This window comes from Sporothrix schenckii (genome assembly GCF_000961545.1).
Source record: "Sporothrix schenckii 1099-18 chromosome Unknown Cont47, whole genome shotgun sequence".
Taxonomy (NCBI): Eukaryota; Fungi; Ascomycota; class Sordariomycetes; order Ophiostomatales; family Ophiostomataceae; genus Sporothrix; species Sporothrix schenckii.
This window is the reverse complement of record NW_015971148.1, coordinates 631,187-646,655: the sequence shown is the minus strand read 5'-3', so window position 1 is coordinate 646,655 and position 15,469 is coordinate 631,187. Positions and strand designations below refer to the sequence as shown.

The 15,469-nt window shown below is 58.0% G+C and overlaps 10 protein-coding genes across 10 annotated transcripts; 7 read left to right on the top strand and 3 right to left on the bottom strand.

Annotated features, from left to right (window-relative positions):
- Window positions 1–243: 243 nt before the first annotated feature.
- SPSK_03435 (uncharacterized protein) lies at window positions 244–1,422 on the top strand (the record flags this gene model as incomplete). The annotated part of the gene is made up of 1 exon (XM_016730273.1): window positions 244–1,422. The coding sequence occupies one exon, from the start codon at window positions 244–246 to the stop codon at window positions 1,420–1,422; it is 1,179 nt and encodes a 392-aa protein (XP_016584797.1).
- Window positions 1,423–2,490: 1,068 nt separating this feature from the next.
- On the top strand, window positions 2,491–2,974 carry SPSK_03685 (uncharacterized protein; the record flags this gene model as incomplete). The annotated part of the gene is made up of 2 exons (XM_016730520.1): window positions 2,491–2,588; window positions 2,662–2,974. 2 exons carry the CDS (start codon window positions 2,491–2,493, stop codon window positions 2,972–2,974), a joined length of 411 nt encoding a protein of 136 aa, XP_016584796.1.
- A 536-nt stretch (window positions 2,975–3,510) lies between these two features.
- On the top strand, window positions 3,511–3,756 carry SPSK_03802 (uncharacterized protein; the record flags this gene model as incomplete). The annotated part of the gene is made up of 1 exon (XM_016730636.1): window positions 3,511–3,756. The coding sequence occupies one exon, from the start codon at window positions 3,511–3,513 to the stop codon at window positions 3,754–3,756; it is 246 nt and encodes an 81-aa protein (XP_016584795.1).
- A 500-nt stretch (window positions 3,757–4,256) lies between these two features.
- Window positions 4,257–6,477, bottom strand: SPSK_03122 (tryptophan synthase; the record flags this gene model as incomplete). Its single annotated transcript, XM_016729963.1, has 2 exons — window positions 4,257–6,374; window positions 6,430–6,477. 2 exons carry the CDS (start codon window positions 6,475–6,477, stop codon window positions 4,257–4,259), a joined length of 2,166 nt encoding a protein of 721 aa, XP_016584794.1.
- Window positions 6,478–7,500: 1,023 nt separating this feature from the next.
- SPSK_03778 (uncharacterized protein) lies at window positions 7,501–7,788 on the top strand (the record flags this gene model as incomplete). Its single annotated transcript, XM_016730612.1, has 1 exon — window positions 7,501–7,788. The coding sequence occupies one exon, from the start codon at window positions 7,501–7,503 to the stop codon at window positions 7,786–7,788; it is 288 nt and encodes a 95-aa protein (XP_016584793.1).
- Window positions 7,789–7,891: 103 nt separating this feature from the next.
- Window positions 7,892–8,525, top strand: SPSK_03638 (uncharacterized protein; the record flags this gene model as incomplete). The annotated part of the gene is made up of 2 exons (XM_016730473.1): window positions 7,892–8,380; window positions 8,406–8,525. 2 exons carry the CDS (start codon window positions 7,892–7,894, stop codon window positions 8,523–8,525), a joined length of 609 nt encoding a protein of 202 aa, XP_016584792.1.
- A 244-nt stretch (window positions 8,526–8,769) lies between these two features.
- Window positions 8,770–9,024, bottom strand: SPSK_03799 (uncharacterized protein; the record flags this gene model as incomplete). The annotated part of the gene is made up of 1 exon (XM_016730633.1): window positions 8,770–9,024. One exon carries the CDS (start codon window positions 9,022–9,024, stop codon window positions 8,770–8,772), a length of 255 nt encoding a protein of 84 aa, XP_016584791.1.
- An 867-nt stretch (window positions 9,025–9,891) lies between these two features.
- Window positions 9,892–10,911, top strand: SPSK_03490 (uncharacterized protein; the record flags this gene model as incomplete). The annotated part of the gene is made up of 1 exon (XM_016730328.1): window positions 9,892–10,911. One exon carries the CDS (start codon window positions 9,892–9,894, stop codon window positions 10,909–10,911), a length of 1,020 nt encoding a protein of 339 aa, XP_016584790.1.
- Window positions 10,912–11,110: 199 nt separating this feature from the next.
- On the bottom strand, window positions 11,111–12,418 carry SPSK_03398 (FAD-binding protein monooxygenase protein; the record flags this gene model as incomplete). The annotated part of the gene is made up of 1 exon (XM_016730236.1): window positions 11,111–12,418. One exon carries the CDS (start codon window positions 12,416–12,418, stop codon window positions 11,111–11,113), a length of 1,308 nt encoding a protein of 435 aa, XP_016584789.1.
- A 148-nt stretch (window positions 12,419–12,566) lies between these two features.
- SPSK_03109 (C6 transcription factor) lies at window positions 12,567–14,867 on the top strand (the record flags this gene model as incomplete). Its single annotated transcript, XM_016729950.1, has 1 exon — window positions 12,567–14,867. The coding sequence occupies one exon, from the start codon at window positions 12,567–12,569 to the stop codon at window positions 14,865–14,867; it is 2,301 nt and encodes a 766-aa protein (XP_016584788.1).
- Window positions 14,868–15,469: the final 602 nt, after the last annotated feature.

Genomic DNA, 15,469 nt, shown 5'->3' with positions numbered 1-15,469 from the left:
ATACATGGAGGATCACTACAGAAATTGACACATTATCTTACACGAAAGTCACTTTGCGTCGTGACACATTTTGCGAGTAAAGTCAACCGTAACAAAATGCTTAGGTGTTGTCGTTTGCGCTGGCCAATGGGACTGCCGCATTCGCGGTGCTCTACAGAACGTGGCCCGTTTGCCGTTCCACGCTTGATCATCGAAAGACACACGTTGCTACACAGCAGCCGTCTCTTTTCCTTACATGCCAACATGGCGGAACCAGTGCGAAGGCGACCGCGGCGGCGGACAACAGAGGCAGACGCAGACGTAAATGACGCCCACAACCGCGTGAGTGGCGATCCACCAGCAGCAGATGCACCAAACGCACCGCCTTCCATGACAGCCGCGTCGTCCTCGTTTTTCACAGTGCCCACGGCTGTTCTCAGCGGCGTCGGTCTGCCTCCAATTAGTGGCATCGTGGGACGGTGCATCTACAACCGTGTTGCTCGTCATGTGCGAGAGGGTCCGGCCAGACAATGCCTGCAGTGTATCCTCACCGCCAAGGACGGCCTCCTCGTCCACGTCTGGGCCGTCCTCCAAGCGTCCGTCTTTCGCGGCCATGCGGCCACCGCTGCCGCCCCTTACCTGCTCGCCGCCGTCGTCCTCAACCATGCGCGCCGCGCGCTCTTCTTCGGCCACCCCGCCGCCGGCTTCTTTGTCCGCCCGCAGCCCGACGACGACTGGCGACTCTTGCTGGCCCGACCGGACGTGTTTGTGGAGGATGTTGTCAAGGCAGTGGAGCGCGGAGCGTACCTCCAGGCCGTCGCGTGGAAGGGTGTCTGGGACATGCTGGGCGCGGCGATGGCCATTGCGGCGACGGCGAACGATGCCGCGCCGCATTCGCTCCCCTTGATCCAGTCGAAGAACAAAGCCGTCGCGCGCACACTGGTCCGCCGTGCCAAGGACGTTGCTGCTACGCTCTTCACGGTCTGGCTGTTCTCCAGCATTGAGTACGCCGTGGCACAGGCGTCAGCGACACTGGCGGTTGGGTATGCCGCGTGGACGATGCTGCGGGTTCCTGGCAAGGGCGGTCCGGATCGATTGGCGAGCATTCTTTTCGACAAGAGTCTTCGTACTCAAGCCTCGATCCTCCTCTTTTGCTGGCTGCAGATGGTTGTGTACCCTGTGGCGGGCCTGGCACCACTCGTCGCGAGGAGTGTATCGCGTCCTTTGCAACGGCCGGGCGTTTTGCCGGCACTCGCTTTTGCCTGCGTCGCCATGGACACCGTCGTGCGCTACCGCAGCCGACTGTACATTGCCATTGAGACGAGCGGGCTGTTTGTGTTTCTGGGCTATGTATGCATTTCTGCAATGATGGTGGGTGCCAATAGGATGGGAAGAAGGACAACAGGCGAGGCAAACCAGGGGGGAAATCAACGTAAAAATTGATACGAGATTCTTTGTCACAAAATAAAACAGGTCATAGAACGCAACACTTTATTCCCGCCCTGATCTTTTCTGTCGAGCGTCTGATGGCTTCCCTCGGCTCATGTAAGATGAGATTGATAAGAAAGGAGATGAAGGCACGATAAGATGAGAAAACGGAGATGTCATGACACAGAGCTGAGGTACCACCTTGCACGTGCCGCTGATGGATCTTGGGGGATTGTGAAGACGTCATGTCAGATCGTGGAAGATTCAAAATGTTGTGCTGAGTGTAGGCCGCTGATTTGTAGAATACGGTGTCGGGAGTTAGTATTTCAGTTAAGCACATGTTACGTAGAATGATGAGGCATGTTTATGCACGGGATCTGTGTATAAAAGAAAGGCGTGTAACTGCTTGGCTTCGTGTTTTGTTTGATTTAACACGTCATATCCGTGGACCCATTTCCATTCCGAAGGAGCAAGAGACAAGACACACAAAAAGAAGGAATGGAATAGAAACCTCTTCCCTGTACATGTCTACATAGGCTATTTTTACTGGCCAGTCAGAGCAGCGACGTAGAGCTGGCAACGTTTCTACTGCAGATAGCTTGGGCCTCGCTTACACTGCCCACGCCCCATGATTGGCTGACGCCACCAACGTACACGATGTCAACACACTGCTGATATAAAATGCGAAATTCAAAGCAGATGCACCGCGTATGCCGAGATCGAATCGTAAAATAGCTTCACACACCGCACCACCATTACTCACACTCGTTTCATGACGCTTCCATTGCGTTTTGCCGTCATCTGATGCGTACATATTGACAGCGTCCTCGTTCTGGCCATGACTGATATGACTTTCAACAAGAACAGAAATGTGCATAAATATGAGGCCGCTCGCCCTCCATGGCCGACCTATTTTATTTTTCTTCTTTCCTTCTTTCAAATCTTCCAAGTTCTTTGATATAATCTAGAACCAAAAAATAGCAACTCTTAGTCTCCTGTCGCTTTCTCTCGGCAGACAACTTTCAAAAGCTTCAACAGAGCCTTTACAGCTACCTTTGGCCAGTTCTTGACTTTGTGTCCAATATGAGCTGCTTCAAGGTCTGCTACGACGACTTGTCTGTCGACGAGATCGTCACCATGGTCAATGACGACGATCTGCCGGACACGGTCCTGCGTCGCAAGTGCCACATCTGTGCACACGTTCATATGCGTGTCGACCGTCGGGAAGAAAGCTCTTCCTCACGACATGCCCAGCCACGGCCACGGCGTGCCGGCCAGCGAGCTCTTTACGCCGCAGATGCTGGTCGCCGGGGCCGATGAACTGGCTCTGACGCGGGTGCCGACGGGCATGTCGACCATTTCGGTGTCGTCGATCCAGTCGCTGACACCGTCGCGTCTGGCGGCAGCTGCGGCGGCCAGCGGCTCCAGCGAGTCGGACGTGCTCAACGACTATCTGGATGCCGTCTGGCGGACACAGCCGCCGCGGTTGACGGACGTGGACCACCCGCTGTTCTCTGTGAACATGGTGACGTACATCCAGCAGATGCAGAAGGAGGGGCATTTCTAGGTGTGCGGAAAAAAAATAGGAAAAACAAATAAAAACAAAACAAAACGCACAACCCTTCTAACCCTACCAAAGGCTGGTTGACTAAACAATCACGGTGACCGACTGACTTACATCCGATGTAAGTCAGCCTTCGTCAACCAATCAGAGTACACCACCGCAACAAACGTTGGTGCATTCTTGATTAGAGGCTTCCCCTCATCTGCCACACTCTGCACAAAGACCATGAAGTCGATACTTGGTCCAGTCCGACATTGTCTTCGGCCGGGTGGTACCTTTCTCTACAAGTCCAACTATCTGAAAAGACATGAGAGAAAACACCCAGCCACTAGCCAATGTCGGACGTCGCGGAAACAGGTCACCTGTTCAGATGAGGGGAACTGTTAAGTCTGAGGCTGTCGTCTCGTTGTCTCTTCTCGTTGTTTTTTTCTCGCCTCTTCTCTTTTAAATCAAATAATCAATTGAATCAAGAATCGAGAATCGAGTACAATCGTCGAGAACGAGTACAAACACCAAGAACGAGTGCAAATCATCTCACCATGGACAAGACGGCACCCACAATGAGCAAGATGCAGATGCGCGCCAAGGCCAAGCTGGAGGCCGTCATGCAGGGCCGCGGGCCCAACACAAGCATGAAAAACCGCATCGGCACGACGCGGCACCCGTCCATTTCGGACGGCAGCCCGGCGAGCGGTGCCGGCATTGCCAATGCCGTGTCGCACCCGCCGCGGCGGCCGTCGACAGGCGGCATGCTGAAGCGGATCAATTCGCAGCCGGCGTATTGAGTCCGGGGAAGGATGCTGGGACTCAAGGCGCGAGGCGCGGCGCCTGGAAGGCAAAGATTGAACCGGACAGGATGTGGAATTGACGTTGTTATTGCAACTTAAATTGGAGACTGTTCTTGTTACCCTGTCTGTATCCTGCAAATATATAAAAATGACAACCAAAAAGGAAGTCTAATCGTTTGGCATCGTAACGTGCTCACAAGTACATTGTAAACCAGACAAGTGTCCAAGAAATAATATCAATCACTGTGCATTGACCTTTCCTTTCAACCCGAGAAATCTACCCTTATGTTGGTCGTCATGTCTGAGTGTCTGTCGACGATGCAAACCGTAAACCCGGTGACTACGTTTACGAAGTGGTGCCAGGTCACACAATAAACTACTGGAAGCAATCCCGAACACAATTTATTTCGCTTTTGTATTATATCTACCAGACGTACCATTTTATGGAAATGCGATGGAATATGTTTTGAGCGACAGTTCGCCGTGACATGACCTCCTCAAAAGCGCAGGTCCCAGCCAATCTTGGGGCCAAGCTCCGGCAGGCCGTCCGCCACGCTCTGCACGTCCTTGTCGCCACGGCCACTGAGGCACACCACAATGTCCTCGTCCGGCTTCATCGTCTTGGCCAGCTCCAGCGCGCCGTAGATGCCGTGGGCCGACTCCAGCGCCGGGATGATGCCCTCGAGCTCGCTCAGCAGCTTGAAGCCCAGGAACGCCTGCGCGTCCGTGGCGGCCACAAACTGCGCGCGGCCGCTGTCCTTCCACTGGGCCAGCTCGGGGCCCACGCCGGGGTAGTCGAGGCCCGCCGACACCGAGTGCGTGTCCTGGATCTGGCCGTTGCGGTCCTGCAGCACGTAGGTGCGCACGCCGTGGAGCACGCCGAGCGAGCCGCCGCCGAGCGTGGCCGCGTGGCGCGGTGTGTCGACACCGTCGCCGCCGGCCTCGACGCCGACCAGCTTGACGGAGGGGTCGTCGGAGAAGGGGTAGAACATGCCGACGGCGTTGGAGCCGCCGCCGACGCAGGCGACGACGGCGTCGGGCAGCTTGCCGCGCAGGGCCTGGAACTGGGCCTTGGTCTCGTTGCCAATGACCGACTGGAAGGTGCGCACGATGCGCGGGAACGGGTGCGGGCCAATGGCAGAGCCGATGATGTAGTGGGTATCCTCGAGGTGCACGACCCAGGCGCGCAGCGCCTCGTTGACGGCGTCGCGCAGCGTCTGCGAGCCGGCCTCGACCGCCACGACCTTGGCGCCCAGCAGCCGCATGCGGAACACGTTGAGCGCCTGGCGGCGCACGTCCTCGGCGCCCATGTACACGGTGCATTCCATGCCAAACTTGGCGCACACGGTGGCCGTGGCCACGCCGTGCTGGCCGGCGCCCGTCTCGGCAATGATCTTGGTCTTGCCCAGGCGGCGCGCCAGCAGCAGCTGGCCCAGCGCGTTGTTGATCTTGTGGCTGCCCGTGTGGTTGAGGTCTTCGCGCTTGAGCCAGATGCTGGCGCCGCCGGCGTGCTGCGTGAGGCGCTCCGCCTTGTGCAGGTGGCCCGGGCGGCCCATGTACTCATAGTACGAGCGGTACTCCTTCCAGAACGACTCGTCGTTGAGAATCTGATGGAAGCCGTCCTCGAGCTGCGACAGGCAGTCCATCAGCGACTCCGGCACGTACTGCCCGCCAAACTCGCCGAACCGGTCGGGCATCTTGTCGTGCAGCGCCGCCAGCTGCGCCACGAGGTTGCTGTCGAGCTCCTGGGCCGTCTTCTCGTCCTTGACGGGCGCGGCGACCTCGGGCGCGGCCACCGTCTTGGCCGCGTCGGCGGCGGGCGACGGGACAGCGGCCGCCTTGGGGGGCTGTGTCTCGTGGCTGCCGTGGATCAGGTAGCGGCAGTACGCCTCGACGGCCTTGTACGGGTCCGTGGCCGTCGCGGGCGTCGTCGCGTTGCGCAGCGTGGTCACAATCTGGCTGCCCACGACCACGCCGTCGGCAATCGCCGCCACGGACTGGTAGTGCTCGTGCGTCGAGATGCCAAAGCCGACGGCCGCCGGGCGCCCGCCGCTGTACTTGTTGACGCGGGCCAGCAGCTCGGGCAGGTGTGCATTGAGCGTGCCGCTAGCGCCCGTCACGCCCTGGCGCGACACCACGTAGATGAACGAGTCTGCCAGCTGGCACAGGATGCGCATGCGCGCGTCCGACGTCGCCGGCGCAATCAACGGCACGTACGACAGCCCGCCGCTGCTGACCAGTTTGCGGAACGACACGGCCTCCTCGGGCGGCAGGTCCACCACAATGAAGCCGTTGACGCCCGACTGCTTGCTGTCGCGCACCAGCGCCTCCTCGCCGTACGCCCGCAGCGGGTTGTAGTAGCCCATGAGCAGCACGGGCGCTTTCAAGCCCTTGGCACGCGCATCCGCCACCATCTTGAGCGTCATCGTCAGTGTCACGTTGTTGATCAGGGCCTGTGTGTTGGCTGTCTGGATTGTCGGTCCGTCGGCAATGGGGTCGGTGAAGGGCACGCCGAGCTCGAGGACGTCGGCGCCGCCGCGCTCGAGCCCGAGCAGGATGTCGACGGTGTCCTCGGCACGGGGGTAGCCGGCCGTGACATAGGTGACGAGTGCGGGCTGGGGATTATGGTTAGCATTGGCTGGCTGATGGCTAGGGCAGGTTACCACATACCCGGCTCTCGGCCTTACACCGCCGGAAAGTCTCCTTGATAGCCTCCATGATATGGTGTGTGAGTGTATGTGCGTGCAGGAGTGGTAGTGGTTTGCTGATGGGGATAGAGCCTGGCAGTATCGAGAGTCGATGCGACGAGGTGGCGACAGTCCGATTTATGTATCTTCGACGCGACGTCGACAAGACGATGCCAAAGCTTCAGCAATTGGTCCTTCGATTGCTCAATTGGGCACTCCGCCAACGCTTGCAAGAATCTCCGATGCTCTCGTGAGTCACGGTGCAACGCAAATGGTGATTACCAAAGTCCGTCGTTGCGAAGCGGTTCCTTTTGGCGACGGTTGATCTGCAATTACGTTGCCTCGATTTCCCCCAGACGGCAGTCTCGAAATTTTTACCACCGAATCCCACTTCCGCCGTTTTCGCAGTGATTCGGAAGGCCAGCCAATTCGCACGGTCTAATGCGCACTCTTCTGGCCTAGAAACAGTGCCCCGCACCGTGGCCTGTACGTGCCCCTCCTTCCATATTTCTACGAGGCTCGTTAGCGTGGGCGATGTTCTTTGTCGGAGTTGCTCCTTCCATCGCCGCTTTTATCTTATCGTACCTGCCAGCTGCTCTGAAACACTGTCGGAGTTCAGGCGGCCCCACTGCAGGCCCTGGCCCTGCCCCTGGCATTTGCTGGATGTTCAATGTACATCGTCCCCTCCACATTTCTCATCACTCTCAGCCTCGCATCTGGATGTTAACAATGTCGATCCCGAGCCTCGTCGGGCGACATGTGTAGAAATGTGCACAATGGATCACTTATTGAGCGTAACCTACGGCAGTATCTGCCTGGCGAATACATAACTCGTCACGTGTCTGTACACACTCATGAATCTGTAGAGCAAATACGGCAACGGCAGGAGCGGCCGTATCGGTCGTGCCTTCCTGATTTGACACATCGATGAGGATTAGATAACACAACCTTGAAATTCTGAACAATTTTGACACAGTTTGAAAATGCCCTTGCTCTCTCCTCACTTTCGATCACTCTGTTGTCACAGACTATCTCCTCCTGCCTGCGTTCCGCCATGCCGACAACCAAGAGCGATATTCTTGCCCTTGTGGCTGAGATGCACAATCGAGACCCCGAGACAACAAAAAGCGTCGGCTGGCCATCCAACAATTTAGTCCGTGCAGTTGACACAAAAACAGCCGACACTCTGAACGATCGCAAGGAGTTGTATCGCATGGCGTTCAAGCACGTCTTCATCGATACCGCGTTTCCACCAACCGCTTCCACGCTGGCTCTTTTTTTGGTCTGCCCCATCGAGCAGCTTCGGGACATTGTCCAAAAAGTGACGCAAAATGACAATTAAACGACCAAGACGAGGCTCTAGTTCTTCGGTTCTATCTAGCCCATCTGCTTCCGAGACAGCGACAGAACAGCTCCCAAACCCAGCCTCACCACCAGCTCAGATCATGGCACTCTCATCTACCGAATCAGCGCAGAAGATGAGACGGCAGTCAGCAACAACCGCTACATATCGGCGAGACGACCACGTATGTGTCCTGTCTGGTTACGGTTATCCCGATGGAGCACACATATGTCCCTTCTCGGCTTCTGAAGACAACAAGATGCGCAGTGACATGTGGTCACTTCTAAAGTTTTCTTGGGGTCCTGCTGCAACGGTCGAGTGTGTGGAAAATTGCGAAAACGAAAACATGAGCGAATCCCCACGGAACATGATCTGCCTGTCCAAGCACCTCCACACCCTATGGCGAGCGGCGCGCTTCGGCCTCAAGCCGCTCCGCGAACCCCGGGCAGTCGAGCGGAACGAAGTGTGGGTGCAGTTTCACTGGCTTGCCCAAGGCCGGCTACGGCTTAACCAGGCGGTCGGCTCGGACGCGATGGAGAGACTGGGCGAATACGTCATGGACACCTTTGTCGACGCTATCCTACGAGAGCATGTTCGACACCGGCCTAGGCTGGCAGAACGAGTCTGATTATGCAGACTCTGAAGATGGGGTTTATGACGCTGAAGCAGACGCCGACGTCACGATGCTGGATTTGGACGAGTCACACGGCGCGTTTGACACAGAAACAGATGCCTAGAAGAAGTCTTGTTCCTTGCATGCGACTGCGATTGAGAAGAGCTTGTCGATTTGCTAAAGCTATGAATTTGTGGCTGACCTGGCCGTGCGTTTCTCCTTTGCCATCGCAATAGACTCTCCCCCTCCATTGCGCCTAATTGCTGCAAAGCTTTTGTGACGACGCCCAACTGCACAGTTTTGTTCCAACACACCCACAGCATTTGCAGACCTAAGGGCATGTCAGTATTTCTCTATGGCCTTTTCGATTATTGGGGCGAAATAATGATAGTGGAGAGGGCACCGACCTTCCTTGCCTTGTCGGCCTTGTCTTTGCCCTCGATGCAGTTGAGCGTCTGCTGTCCACGGAAGCCAAACTCGTTGTAGCAGGCGTTGGGGTTGATGACGTCGGCGCAGTCCGTGCTGGCAGCGAGGTCGGCTGGACAGGCTGGGACGGTTTGAGCCATGGGTGTGGCGGACAGCGAGAGGCACACGGCCACAGTGTAGAGAGATGAGAGCTTCATCTTGGGCGCGGTCGTGGTGAGGTGCAGTGTCGCGATGGAAGGACGTCAAGGGGCGTGACGCGATGTTGGGGATGCGAGGTGCATTTCCCGCGTCTGTGATCTATATATATCCAGAGCCTCCATGTATCTCTGATGGAGACGTCCTTGAATTCTAGATTAGGAAACGGAGGTGTGTGGAGACTGTCAGAAATAGCAGCAAACAGTCTCTGAATCGTAGTCGGAGAGTGCCCAGCAAATTAGAAGACACAGGTATTGGACGGGCTAATTTTACTCTCCCCGTCGACTGTAAGTAGTCATGGTACTTCACGACTCTCGAATGTCATATTTAGGCGAATGTGTGGATTGAGGTTGGATTTGAGGTGCCGAACTTTGTCGTCTCTGCCAGTAACACCAGTGCCGCCTGGGGAAAATACTCCGTAGTGTCGTCCCGATATTATCCATATTGCACGCCGGGTGGAAGATGTCGACTACGCACTCCACGCGAATGTTTTGAATTCGTTAGATTGGATTATATTGTCTTGGATGTAAGGGCTGTAGGTCGGTAGTCCACGGCAGTCGCCCCACAGCCTGTAGTGTCTCGTAAAGTTCTGTTTTCTTCCTCTTTTGTTGCACACTCTTGGCACAGCCAATATAGAAGCACTTCCATAGATACACGTCTGCGTGACATTCACAACCACCCTGGTCAGATTGTCGGCAGTTGCCAGCTGCTGATTTGGCAGCCTGACCTGCCGATACCCAGAATCATAAGTACGGAAGGCTGGTCTTGTTCTGTCCCAAGATGTCGTCCGTTCCGCCTTCCCATCCTCGGCGTATCCACACCGCAAACGCAACAACTACGTCAACTCCCTGTCTCGTACTCCCACCACGATGAAGAGCGCTCTGTTGACCGCTTTTGCCTGGACGGCACCGACGTCGGCGCTGATCCGCTTCGGCTGCTCGAGCCTGACGGTGCAGCGCATCGACCCGCTCGTCAACCCGGGCATGAGCCCGTCGAGCCACTTGCACCAGGTCATCGGCGGCAACTCGTTCAATGTGACCATGGACGTGGCCACGCACGACCTGGCGGCGCAGTCGACGTGCACGACGTGCTCGTTTTCCGAGGACTTTTCCAACTACTGGACGGCGACGCTCTTCTTCAAGGCGCGCAACGGGTCGTACACGCAGGTCAAGCGGATGCCGCAGTCGGGGTTCGAGGGCACGACGGGCGGCGGGATGGTGGTCTACTACATGTCGGACGCGCTCTTTGACAACGGGCAGAAGTCGAGCGTGACGGCCTTCAAGAAGGGGTTCCGCATGCTGGTGGGCGACGCGTCGTTCCACACGCGGACGCAGGCGCAAAAGTTCCGCCAGCTGACGTTTACGTGCATGGCGGACGCGAGCTCGCGCGCGCCCGAGACGCTCGACTTTCCGGCGACGCCGTGCAAGGCGGGCATCATGGCCAACCACATCTTCCCGACGTGCTGGAACGGCAAGGACCTGGACTCGCCCAACCACCAGGACCACGTGGCCTACCCGGCGAGCGGCACGTTTGAGAGCGGCGGCCCGTGCCCGGCGTCGCACCCGGTCAAGCTGCCGCAGCTGATGCTCGAGACGGTCTGGGACACGCGGCCGTTCAACGCCAAGGAGCTGTGGCCCGAGGACGGCAGCCAGCCGTTTGTGTGGAGCAACGGCGACAAGACGGGCTACGGGTCGCACGCCGACTACATGTTTGGGTGGAAGGACAACTCGCTGCAAAAGGCCATGGACGCGCACGCGTACGTGACCGGGTCCGGGCTCAAGACGCAGACGATTGCGCAGCAGAACAAGTGCTCGGTCAAGGACATGGTCAACGAGAAGCTGGATGGCTGGCTGTCGGAGCTGCCGGGCGGCATGACGGCGGGCATGTGAGGGATGGTGGTTGGGGGATGGGGGGATCTGCTGTGTCTCCTCAACGGTACTGTTTTCCTTTGTTGTAGTCGTTGTCAATTTTCTTTCTCACTCTTTTATGTGGTTAATCTCGGGGACGCAAACAGTATGATGATATTCTGTTATTATACATGAGACTGAGTAGAGATATGCAATACGTATACAAGGCCACCTTCGTCGTCTACTCCTCGTACTCTGGCGGTTGGGTGAATCCGTCCTCGGGCAAGGCTTCTGCGTCTGCGTCCGGGCCGTTAAATAACAGCACCAGAATAAACAGCCGCGACCACACCAGGAAGCGGATGGTCGTGTCCACCAGCCACACGCCCCAGGTCGTCGCGGGCGACAGGATGCGCAGCAAGCACGGCATGAGCTTCTGGGCCTTGTCGACGTGCGGGCGCATGTCGGCCTCGTAGGCGGCCAGTGCGGTCTCCACGTCGTCGGCGTGTCGCGCCAGAGACGAGGCCAGATGGTATGCGCCCAAGAGTGCCAGGGTCGTGCCCATTCCCGAGAGATGCGATGCACAGTGGGCCGCATCGCCGAGCAGGACAACACGTCCACGGTGCCACGTCGCCATCTTGACCTGCGCCACCATGCTGTAGTAAAAGTCGTCGGAGGCCATCATTTCCCGTACGAGTCGCGGCGCCTGCCAGCCGGCGTCGGCAAAGTATTCCCGAATCAGCTCTTTTTGGGCGGCCACCACCGTCTTGCCGTGGCCCCGTGCCGCCTTGGCCAGTCTCTCGTCCGTTTCGTTGACGACGGTCAGCAAGGCCGTCGACCGGTGGTTCTGCTTGTCCGGGCGGATCGACAGCAGGCGTCTGCCGTGGGTGTGGTAGCAGCGGCGGAAGTCGCAGTCGCCAGCTGCCGTGTCCTGCGGCAGACTGAAGAAGCCAGCGTACATGTGGAGTGGACGAACACACTCTGCCTCGTGGTCCGGGCCCCAGACCATGGATCGCGTGGAACTCAGCAGGCCGTCGGCGCCCACAACCAGGTCGAAAGTGCGCTTGGTCCCGGCTCTGGCAAAGTGCACCGTCACCGTGTTGGTCGTATGGTCCTGTTCAATGCCGTCGAGGTGGTCGCCAAAGATGTACTCCACTGCATTGGTGTTGGCGATCGTCGTGCTCCGCTTCCACAGAATCTGTGCCATGCGCCCCCGCAATATTTCAATGTCGCTCGTCGGATTGTGCCGCCCCGTGTCGCCGTCGCTGGCGCCGCCTAGCTCCGCCCAGACATGACCGGCTGACGTCACCCACTGTACGCCGGCCTCGCCCGTCGTCGATGCCTTGACGGCTTTCTCGATACCCAGCTTTTGGAGCAGTGCGGCACCGACGCCGCGGACGTCGACATTCTGGCCGTGGTTGCGAACGGCTGGAGCACGCTCGAGGACTGTTATGCGCGGGCGTTGTCCGGGAGGAAAGGGTGCCAGTTGGAGAAAACTCGCCAGTGCGGGACCGGCGACGCTGCAGCCGACGATGAGAATACTGAGGGGCATGATGTGTGAATAGGGTTTCGGTTATAGCTTTGGAACTCAACTATTCAGATTGAATAGCATATTATTTGGTTCTCTCGTCTGTATTAAATACAAAGGCAGCTACAACAGTCGGCCAGAAGATGTACCTGTGGCGACGTCGTCTTACACGATGGTAGCTGGTTTCTGCGGTCTTAAAAGCCGAGCGGCCAATAGTAGCCATCCATTCTGCAGGGAGCCCCTCGTACCGGCTTTTAAGATCGCTTCCACGTCCGTTCTACCTTTGCCATTGTCAAAACCCGCAACGACCGAGGAGGAGGATTTCCGTGGCAACATGCATTCACAATCCCCTGTCCCCCTGCCACAGCTGAGCTGCGAGGGCTGCCGCACGCGCAAAATCAAGTGCGACAAGCAGCAGCCGTCATGCTCTGCGTGTGTGGCCACCAACGTTCCTTGTGTGCCCGTCCACCGCCTGCGGCTGCCACGAGGACGGCATGTCACGAACAATGCGGCCGTGGCTAAGGTAACGACGGCTCCTGAAGACACCCGCGATGATCTGAGAAGACGCATTAGGCGACTGGAGGCGCTTGTCAGCCGCACGGATCCGGCGTCGACGTCGACATCGCCATCCATAATGGGAACAACGGCCAGTCCGAATCGAGCAGTCGCTGGACCATCGGCTCCCTGGGTAATGCACCACCCTGAGTATTTCTGGGAAGAACTCACCGAGGCTGTACAGGAGCTGCGGGATGTTGTGGAGTCGAGCCCCGAAGAAGCGGAAGACGACACGGCTCAAACACACGCCGAAGTGTCGAGTCAGCCGGTCCGACCTCGAGACATATCTGTCCTCGGTCTGACAACTCTACCCAGCCACGTCTCGTGCCCCAGCCACATCCTCCTGGACCGTCCCTTGGTCACCCAGCTATGCACCGTCTATCTTGACCAGGTCGACCCGATCCTCAAGATTCTGCACCGCCCGACCATAGCGCAGCACTTGGTGAATGGTGCATCTTACCTTGGCTACCCAGAGGGCCACACATCCGTTGCCGCCCTAGACTCGGCGGTCTTGTACGTGGCTGTCAACAGCATGGATGATGAACAGTGCCGGACATTGCTGGGGCGAGACCGGGCAGGGCTGCTGGTCGCCACGCGTCAAGCCTGCGAGGCGGCTTTGGAGCGTGCTGGTCTCTTGACAACGCGCGACATGACCGTCCTCCAGGCATTTGTGCTGTACCTGGCCGGGCGGCAGGTCGAGGAGCCCAGCCGGGCCGTGTGGACGCTGCTGGCCGTGGCCGTCCGCGTCGCGCGTGTTCTAGGCGTGGACACGCCGCAAGCGAAGGCGACGCAGTCCGTCTTCGTCCGCCAGATGCGCCAGCACCTGTGGATGACAATCTGTCTGATGGATGTCCAGGTGGCCTTCAACATGACCTCACAGCCCCTGGTGGCAGCCGACGACGCCCAGGCGACGGCCGAACGCATGCCGCGGCACGTCAACGACGCCGATTTCCACCCGGGGACAAGCGACGTCGACGTGCCGGCCGAGCGTACCGGCTTGACGGACACAACATATGCGTTGCTCAAGTACCGCACGCAAGCTCTGGGTCGTAGGTCGCAATTCGTGCCACTAGCAGACACCGAAGCGAGGCAGGTCAACGACGACAGGAAACGCCGCGACGACGCCCAATCTCTGTGCGACGCCTTCACCCGGGAGGTGATGGTACTCGCCTGTGGTCTCGACCCCAACGACTCGCCGCTTGCGTGGCTCGTCTTTCACAGCACACAGTGTTTTGTTGGCGGCGCCCAAGCAGGTCTGTACAAGAGTCAACCCGACGACACCAGGACAGGTCGGCCGGGTTTGCTGCGGGCCTGCGCCCAGGTCCTGGAAACGACCGTGCTGATGCACACGGACACACGCGGCAAGGGCTTCCGCTGGTCCATGACGGTGCGGTGGCACATCCTGGCCATGGCACTGGCCGAATGCTACGTCTGCGCGCGGGCAGCTAGCCCGGATGCGTCGCTCCTGACAAACATTTGGCCGACTATGGAAGCGGCATACGCCCATCATGCGTCTATTATTGGACGGCATCGCGGCGGCAGGCTGACGGGGCCACTGAGCAAGCTGATGGCACGAGCGCGACAGACGGTGGAGGCCGTGATCGGCCCGACGTGTGGGCATAATGACGAAGCACAGGCATACATAAGGACACACGATACGGAGCCATCTGACTCTGCTTCGTCAGGACTGCCAAGCATGGACACAGAGGACACGCCGTCCGTTGATTCCTGGAGCGCATCTTGGGACGCCTGTTGGGACGAATTCGTGTCGGCCGCGGCACTCGACGACTCCATCGACACGGCTATTTTTGACATGTACTGGCAAGGGAACCAAAGGGAGGGCCTTGTCGAAACAGACAGATTTGGAGTCGCAGGGCTGGGACGCACTCTATCCACATACAGGACACAGGGGCAGTAAAGGGATGACTTCTTTGATATCTCTATTTGACAATGGAGCACTACCACGTGTCTCATGCTTTTCTTGTCGTATCGTTTTGTCGTACTGTGACAAAGTGCACCCTCGTCCATGAATGACTGCTCTGGTGATGCCACAACGGTCTTTGGATCGAACGCCCAAATTTGGCAGCCCTTTTGGGTCGCCCTATCCCAACATCAGGGCGTTCCATGTCCGCACGGGAATAGACACCACTCTTCTTTGTAGTTCCTTTAGATGACAGGGATCCCAACAGCGGCCCCAGTGGCCCCCATCGGCTGTCGTAGAAGCCGTCCTCTACGCCACGACGCCCTGCCTTGGCCCCCACGAGCGGCTGACATCCCGCCACGTATCGGGCTCGTCTTTCAGCAACGGACCAGAGACGGAATCGATAGAAATGGCTCAAAGAAGAACTGAGACTGAGCGTCGTGGCGATACGGGTCGCCGGTTGTTACTGCTTTGTTTTGGTGATTTTGTTCTCGAAATATTCCGCGTATTTCCAGTGTTACCGACGCCCTCGCCATGATCGCCATGATTGTTCCTGCTTTCCCAAATAGCAGCAAAGCCAAAGCCCCTGCGACGAGTCG